Source organism: Antrostomus carolinensis, unplaced genomic scaffold (assembly GCF_000700745.2).
Source record: "Antrostomus carolinensis isolate BGI_N321 unplaced genomic scaffold, ASM70074v2 scaffold32922, whole genome shotgun sequence".
Lineage (NCBI taxonomy): Eukaryota > Metazoa > Chordata > Aves > Caprimulgiformes > Caprimulgidae > Antrostomus > Antrostomus carolinensis.
This window is the reverse complement of record NW_010302468.1, coordinates 46,976-55,387: the sequence shown is the minus strand read 5'-3', so window position 1 is coordinate 55,387 and position 8,412 is coordinate 46,976. Positions and strand designations below refer to the sequence as shown.

The 8,412-nt window shown below is 54.0% G+C and overlaps 1 protein-coding gene across 1 annotated transcript in view; it reads left to right on the top strand.

Annotated features, from left to right (window-relative positions):
• NCF2 (neutrophil cytosolic factor 2) overlaps positions 1 to 8,412 on the top strand; it is a 10,048-nt gene that overhangs the window by 372 nt on the left and 1,264 nt on the right. The window contains exons 2-14 of the mRNA XM_010163801.1: positions 283 to 365; positions 692 to 800; positions 1,028 to 1,162; positions 1,531 to 1,638; positions 2,624 to 2,683; positions 3,862 to 3,905; positions 4,109 to 4,250; positions 4,546 to 4,608; positions 5,004 to 5,082; positions 5,880 to 5,920; positions 6,628 to 6,770; positions 6,851 to 6,962; positions 7,204 to 7,366. Coding sequence (XP_010162103.1) covers positions 283 to 365; positions 692 to 800; positions 1,028 to 1,162; positions 1,531 to 1,638; positions 2,624 to 2,683; positions 3,862 to 3,905; positions 4,109 to 4,250; positions 4,546 to 4,608; positions 5,004 to 5,082; positions 5,880 to 5,920; positions 6,628 to 6,770; positions 6,851 to 6,962; positions 7,204 to 7,366 — 1,282 coding nt within the window. The remainder of the gene's footprint in view (positions 1 to 282; positions 366 to 691; positions 801 to 1,027; positions 1,163 to 1,530; positions 1,639 to 2,623; positions 2,684 to 3,861; positions 3,906 to 4,108; positions 4,251 to 4,545; positions 4,609 to 5,003; positions 5,083 to 5,879; positions 5,921 to 6,627; positions 6,771 to 6,850; positions 6,963 to 7,203; positions 7,367 to 8,412) is intronic.

The window sequence follows — 8,412 nt, the reverse complement described above, 5'->3', positions numbered from 1 at the left end:
TTCCCAGTGAATCAGAGGCGAAGCAGCAGAGGAGGTCACACCTTGCTGCTTGGGGAGGCACTAAGCTGCTGAGAAAACGGTGGCAGATGCTTCCAGCTCAAAAAATTAGGAGCCTGGTAGAGGTTCCACCACCCAGTGCCCAGTGCTGCAGGGAGACGTAGCCCACAGAGCCCAGTTCAGGCCCGTTCGTTAAGCAGGACAGCTATAACCGTTCTACAGCCTCCATTTTTGAAAGGTTTTCCCTTTTCTCCCCCTTTTTGCCCCATTCCTACCTTGGTGCAGGCGTTCACCCGGAGCATCGGCTGCGACAAACACCTGGCGGTGGCTTATTTCCAGCGGGGGATCGTGTTTTACCGCAGGCAGAAGTGAGTGGAAGGCTTTAATGTTTTGGTTTTGCTGTTTGCAGAGATGCCAGCCTTCAGCTGAGGAGGGTCCCAGGTTGGTTGGTACCCCAGGGACCAAATCATAACCCCTCGAGGTCAAACAGAGGTTCCTGTCCATCAGCAGCACAGTTTTGGGATTAACACCAGCCTTAGAGCATCTCTTCTCCCTCTGGGGTCTCCTAAAACACTGTGAGGAGTTAGGAGAGACCTAACTAAACTCAAACAAGTTTAAGTGAAGACTTAGAGGTGTTCAAAAGGGGGCAGATTGGCACCATGAGGTGGTGACACCCTTGTCCTCTGCTCCACAGTCATGAAAAGGCAGTCAAGGACTTCAAAGAGGCACTGGCCCAGCTGCGAGGCAACCAGCTCATCGACTACAAGATCCTGGGGCTGCGGTACAGGCTCTTTGCTTGTGAGGTAAGGAAGACTTGACCAGCACTTTGGATCCCAAAGGGTTGTTCATCATCTCGAGAAATCTAGGGAGAAGACAGTCAACGTCTCTTCATGCCTTGCCAAAAAGCAAGCAAGCTGGCGCAGTGCTCTGCATGGTGCCACCACCCTGCTGTCCTCTCATGCATGGTGCTCCTGGCTCGATGGTCCAGCTGCTCTGAGAGCTCATTTCCTTGCTCCCATCCCTCTGGCAGATACTCTATAACATTGCGCTGGTGTACGCCGCGATGGAAGACTGGAAGAAAGCTGAGGAGCACCTGACACTGGCCATGAGCATGAAGAGTGAGCCCCAGCACAACAAGATTGACGGGGCGATGGAAGCCATCCTGGTAAGGAGGAGCAGGTGGCACAGCCACCGTGTTTGCTCACAGCAGCCTTGCAGGGAGGAGGGAGAAAAAAGTGACAGAGAAACCACTTTTCAGCTACGGCTTTAGCAGAGCAGGAGAAAAACGCAGCGGGCTGAGCAAAACGTGGGTGTTGTACTGAGACACAAATTGATGGGAAGAGTTTTGGGTCACTGGGGAGGCAGGGACGGGAAGATCAGGTTCAGTGGAGCACAGCAGGGCTGGGGTTGGGCTGTCACAGGGGTGTTTTGACATTATGGAGTGAGACCTTAACCCCAGAGGTAGAAGGAAGGGGACATGAAGCAGTCCCTGCTCTCACCTCTGAAGAGTGCTATGACTTCTCTGTGCTACAGAAGCAGAAGCTCTGTGAGCTGGTGGCCATTCCCGCGGGGAAGCTCTTTAGACCAAACGAAAAGCAAGTGGCTCAGCTGGAGAAGAAGGACTACCTGGGGAAGGCTATGGTAAGAAAGAAACAGCTTACTTATTCAGGCCAAGCCTGCGGCTTGAAGAGAGCTGCTGACCACCCTCTCACCACCCCTCTGAGCTGCCATCTGCTGCCTGGTGGGCAACCAGAGAGGTGCAGCTGGTCCACACCTTGGGGATCCCCCCCAGGCATGGAGGGAGGGATGGCACCTTGTGGTCCTGTGGGGAGCAGGGAGTCTGCAGGAACAGAGGAGGTAAAAGCATGTTTTTGCAGAGCCTGGCCTATTTTCAGTTTCTCTCCTTAGCAAGACATGAGGGACAGTCAGTCAGCAACGAGCTGGAAGGTCCTACTGGAGCTTCAACTTGAGGCGCCATGTTTTCAGGGTGGGGAAAAGCAGCTCTGTAAACTCTAACACCCACAACCTCCAGTTCTTCCCCTGCTCCATGTGAAAGGAGGGTTCCAGCTCAGATAAGCAAACAAGCTTTTCTCCCAGGAGCGGGTGAAATCCAAGCGGTGGGACATCACCCTTGGGCTCAGGTCCTGGGAGGCAGCGCTCCTCCAGAAAGCGACCCATTGGCTGTGCAGGCACTGGGGCATCACACAACCAAGAGCCAAGCAGCTCCTGGGGTGTCACAGGATCCTCAGAAACTTGCACACAAACATTTACAAACTTTCTAAACGATGTTTAATGTCACCTAGAGGAGTGAGGGCTCCAGCTGCACATTTTGCCTCCCTTCAACTTCTGGGATTAAAATATAAAGGGAAACTTTTAGGTTATAACAACTCTACCTGCAGTAATGGTGAGGCTGAGACCTGAGACCTTGCCACAGCTGAGAGGTGAGTCGTGGTGCCAGAAGCACTCAGCCTGTAGTCAAAGATGCTTTAGCCTAAAATCACAGCCCCTCTTGAACCCAAAGCATCCTGAGGAACATGGCTTGGCCAACAGCAAAGGAGGAGAGTAGACAGATATCTAAGAGAGGTCTACAAGCACCAAGTCACTCCCTGTCTGTTTTTGGCTCTAGGTGGTGGCATCCGTGGTGGACAAGGACGATTTTTCAGGGTTTGCTCCACTCCAACCACAGGTGAGGCACCACCGATGAACAGCGTCCTCAATGAAAGTTCAGGAGGAGGTGGGGATGGGTGTCGTCCTGCAGCTCACCAGGGGCTTTGGCTCCTGGTGGGGAGCAAAGAGCAGCATTTCCACCATGAACTTTCCACTACTGCCATGGGGAGGAAGTGGATGCTGCCCCCACATCTCAGCTGCTGTCTCCATCATCAGGAAAGCACAGCCCAGACCCACCTACGCCTGCGCCTGGGGTTAAGCTGGTTCCCTCAATGGGGAAGTCGTGGTCTGGTGGCACATCCTCTGCCCCTGCCATTGCTGTGGGGTGATGGCTTTTGGCAGGGAGTGGCCTCAGATCCTCCCTGTAGGATTCATTAGGGTTCATCTGTCTAAGCTGGAGTGGAGAAGCAAGAGCAGTTCTGCTTTCATTCTCCATCCTCCTCCCAGATCCTGAGGCTCTTTGCATTTTCCATGTGATGTTGCAGCATCTTCCCATCTGTAAAGGTGCCCGAGAGGTTTTTTTACTGGAGCTTTCTGAAATGATATGAGGAAGCGCAGCTGCTGCAGCCTACAGCACCTTTACACAAGATCAAATACGCTCTTCTCAACACAGCCAAGTGTTGACACCTTGCTGCAGGAGTCAGGCCTACTTCAAGTAGCTTCTTCAGAGGGTTGATAAAATCCACCAGACACCTTAAATTACTTAGGCAGGAGAGACTGTAAAGGTCAACAGCAGCTGGGGATTTTACAAGAATGATAATGGGAAGATATGGGGAAGCACAACTTCCTGCTTAAACTAGCTGATCTCCAAGGCCCTGATCTCCAAGGCCCTGATCTCAGCCCTCTGTGAGCTCAAACCAAAATCACAAATGAAACCAGGATTCTGCTTCTGAAAACCAACCACAGGTGGAAGAATTTGGAGAGCGCTCGTTTGAAGGGGCAAACCCAGTGATGCTCCTCATGGCAGCTGCTTTACACATCATGGTGGCTGAGATGTGAAAACCTGCTGCAGCCAACTGCAGAGCAGCAAAACACTCCCTTTGGGTTCAAATCATCTGACCTGACACCAGCCCAGGGAGGAAGGAACCACGTAGGGGTGATGATGGCAGGCATGGTAGAAGGCTGCAGGACATTTCTGCAAAGCAACCAGAATCCCCCAGATTACTGATCATTTTCTTGCTGTCTACTTGTTGGCAGGCCTCTGGTCCTCCACCCAGGCCCAAGACGGCAGAAATCCTCAGGTGAGTTGGATGAAGGATGGGCAATGCTCCTATAACCCGTGCAGCCAGTTCCAAGCCCATCCTGCACCATGGCAGCTGAACATCTAGCCAGCACCCAAAACTGTGGGCTGGGGGGAACAGATCATTAGAAACAAGGAGGCAAGAGGTCTGGGTTCCCCCTATGAAGTAAAACAAGGTCACCCACCTTCCTTACCCACACCCAGGGCCCTCGAGGGGCAGCCACACCGCGTCCTGTACGAGTTCATCCCTGAGACCGCCGAGGAGCTGCAGGTCCTGCCAGGAAACATTGTCTTTGTCCTGAAGAAAGAGAAGGACAATTGGGCTACGGTGATGTTCAATGGAAAGGTACCAGGGGCATGCTTGGCAGGAGGGGGTGGGCAACGCTGTGAGGTTCTGCAGAGGACTTGGAGAACAAAGCCCTGCCATCAGCGACTAAATGGGTTCCTGACTTAAGTCCCTTATGTCTACCCTAGCTTAAGCCACAGGGTTCAGTGAGACCCACCCAACCTGTAGCAACTCACCTTCAAGCCTCAGGGACTCTCCTGGATTCAGGGCAGGGTGAGGACAAGCTCAGTTGTATACTTAGCAGCAAGCTGCCTCCTTGCCAAGCAAGCCCCACTCGTCTCTCCTTCCTCCACAGAAAGGAATTGTCCCCTGCAACTACCTTGAGCCTGTGGAGCTCCAGAACAAGCTGCACATCCAGGTGAGGAGGCCCAGGAGGAGATGACGTCCTGGGGAGGGCAGATGCCCACGTCTTCACCCACCACCCATTCTGGGCCTTCCAGCAGAACCCATACCTGCAATTCCCTGCCTCTCATAATGCTGGGGTTGGTCCTTCTGGATCATGGTCACCTGGATCATAGTCACCTTAACATGACCTGCAAAATCTGGGCAGATGCTGTGCCAGTGGCCCCTCGGGTGGTGGTTGGCACTGCCAGGGAGATGATGGGGTAGCAAAATCAACCCTCCCCAGTTCAAGACCTCAAACAGACCTTGGGCAAATAGTGGGTTGGAAGGGAGGCTTCCTGAGGCAGCCGCAGCCCAGGTCCCACAGGAAGGGTGGGATTGACAGCCCTACCTTCTTCCCATCTGGTGCAGGAAGAAATCCCTCTGGAATCCAAGATCCCAGAGCCCCCCAGCTCCACTGCTCCAGAGAAGCCGCGGCGGCCAGCACCAGGTCAGTGAGGGGAGCCAAAGGGATGGGGGGGCCTTAGGGGAGAAACCCCCAGCAGCAGGTTTGAGATGTTCTCCTCAGTGCTGTGTCCTCGTGCTCTTGAGACCAGGGCTAGAGCTCATCTCCATGGCGTTCCTGGGCCCATTTGCACTTAGGGATGGAGAGGCATTAGAGCAGGAGGCAGAGACGGCAGCTGCAGCACGGAGGATGGAGTAACATAGAGCACCTGGGTCCCAGGAAAGCACATCCCTCTGTGCTCTTAATTAGCACAGCGACTAATGAGAAAAAGGGCTTGGGGAGAGGAATGGGGCAAGTGACCCAGCTTGTCCAAGTCCTGGAGCAGAAGGTGTGTTACAGCTGAGCTGTGAGCTCCACACTGCTGCGGGAAAACCCATCTGGGGTACAAAATGTGTACCCAGCAATGGGTGTTGACTTGCTGGAGTTTGTTCAATGGCCAACCTGTCCAGAATAATACGTGGACAAGGAGGTCATGGACTCACAGACTGGTCTGGGTGGGAAGGGACCTTAAAGATCATCCAGTCCCAACCCCCCTGCCATCAGCAGGGACACCTTCCACTAGACCAGGTTGCTCAAAGCCTCATCCAACCTGGCCTTCAACACTTCCAGGGAGGAGCAGCCACAGCTTCTCTGGGCAACCTGGGACACTGTCTCACCACCCTCACACCAAAGAATTTCTTCCTCAGACCTCATCTCCATCTCCCCTCTGCCAGTTTAAAGCCATCACCTCTTGTAAGTATACCCCATCCGACTTGCTGAGCCATCTCTTTCTTCTTCCACAGACTACACTCCTACTGCGCCACAGCCAAGAGAAGCAGCCAAGGTAACATCTTGTGAACATAGGTCCTGAGGTCCACGTTACAAACCCCCATTTATTGGGCACTGAAAGGTGCTGGCACGTCCCACAAGCACCACGGCCCTGGAAGTGTTTCAGGGTTTCATCATTCAGGAGCTTCTCCAAAGCATAACGACAGGCCTAGGGGCCAGCAGGTCATCAGGACCCAGCTGGGTGACTAGTGCTGCTTTTTGAGAGGTCTCCTGCAGGTCCACTTCCCACCAGACCTGTAGCTGTTGGCAGAGCCCTCATACAACTCACGTGGCACTTGAGAAGGGAGAAATAGGAGAGAGCTTGGCTCCTGGGCAGGGTCAGCGCATCAGAAGGTCCCACTGGGGAGAGAGAAGTGAAAACATGACAACCCCAACTTAAAAAAAGAATGAGGGGGTTGGCTGTGGACACAATTTGGTCACCCAAAAGCCACAGTTTGGTTGCTAAGTATCTGATCTATCACTGTGGTGTCTCCTGGGACAAGCCCAGGGCTGCCAACCAGCCACATGTCCAACCATAGCTCTGGTGGCACGACACTGACCTGCCCCACGGGCAGTGCCATAGCCAGGATGGCTCCCTGACCAGCAGGCAGCTGACCCCCATAGCTCAAATTTTATTGAGGTGACCATATCCTGGTCCCTCTCCCTGCCCTCCCCACGTTACACAGGGTCTCACCACCAGTTTACTGCCTGCAGGAGGCCGAGGCACCCGTCTCCAGCCCCCACATCCTCAAGGTGCATTACAAATACACGGTGGCCCTGCAAGTCCAGCCAAGCTTCTCCTACATGGAGCTCCTGGACCTGGTTTGCAAGAAGCTGGATCTGCAGCCCGAGCACACGCAGCTGAGGTGAGGCACTGCCCGCCACGGGGAGCAGGAGCCGTGGTTCCAGGGCTCCCACCCTCACTCCGCCTCCTCCCTGCGCCCAGGTACAAGCCTGCGGGGAGCCAAGCGCTGGTGATGCTGAGTGCAGAGAACCTGGAGGTTGCTTGGAGCCAGAGCAAAGACAACTGTCTGACAGTCTGGTGTGACATCACGGAGGTCAGTGACAGCTAGAGGTGGCATCCACACCTCTTCTGCCCACCCCCACCAAGGAACCTAAGCAGATGTTGCCTTTGCTTTCCTCCCTGCGAGCACAGGCTTGTGGCTTTCAAAGCAAGCCAGCGACCTCCTGAAAGGCAGAGGAGCAAAGAGGGGAGAAGCAGAGCTCATCTGTCTTGTCCTGGTACAAATTAAAAGGAGAAGCCCAAAGCTGTCCTTACCAGCTTGTTTCCTGCCCTAGGGAGAGGGGTTTTTACCGGAGAGCGAACCAGAGGAGTCACCGCAGGAGGCAACGCCGAAGGAGACGGGACCAACCCAAGTTGTAGCTCAGTACAATTATGAAGCCACTCAACCTGAAGACCTGGAGTTTCAGGCAGGAGATGTGATTCTTGTTTTATCCAAAGGTAACCATGCTCCTGCAACAGGGGAGGGACCTCCCAGCTCTGGTGAGAACATAGGCCTGACCCCGTGATGCCAAGTGCCTGCAGCAGCTGCTGCTTAGTTCAGTGGAAGCTGTGGGTTCCCTGCTGGTCAGGCCAAAAACTCTCAGGTGTTTGGTCAGACACTGGACACATGTTTTTCACTGGAGCCTACGAGCTTCACAAGGGACTTGGATCTCTTTTCCCAAATCCTCCTGTCCTCCAGAGCAAACTGCTTCATGCTGGGGACCTGCAGAGCAACAGCCTGCCTTGGGCTGTCTTCACTGAGAGCAAGGTTGGTGAAGGGTTTAGAGGAGAAGCCATAGGAGGAGAGGCTGAAGGCACTTGGTTTGTTCAGCCTGGAGGAGAGGAGACTGAGAGGAGATCTCATGGGGGTCTAGAACTTCCTCCCAAGGGGCAGAGGAGGGGCAGGCGCTGATCTCTTCTCTCTGGCCACCAACGAATGCCAGGAGCAGAGGCAATGGCAGGAAGATGTGGCAGGGGAGGGTGAGGTTGGCCATGAGGAAAAGGTTCTTGAGGCAGAGGGTGGTGGAGCACTGGAACAGGCTCCCCAGGGAGGTGCTCATGGCACCAAGCCTGACAAGATTCCAGCAGCATTTGGCCAAGGCCCTCAGGGACATGGTGTGAATGTTGGGATTGTCCTGTGCAGGGACAGGAGTTGGACTCCATCATCCTGGTGGGTCCCTTCCCACTCACAATATTCTATGATTCTATGAAACTTCTCCTCCTGCAAGCTGCAATTTGCCACCTTGAGAAGGAAAATAGGTTGCTCAGATTTCTGCCGCAGGGCGCTCTGAGAAAGCCTGCAGTGAATGCAAACGCTTTACAGGACAGGTTAGAAAAGCAGCCTGGGGAGACTGCACAAGGGGGCAGGTAGAAGCCAGGGGAAAGGACAACCAAAGGACACCTATGAGAGTTGCTTTCCTTCGCATCACTAAGAGCTGTGTCACCAAGCTTCCAGTTTCCAGATTCACTGGGCAAATTTGCTCCATTCCCATGAAGGACCAAAA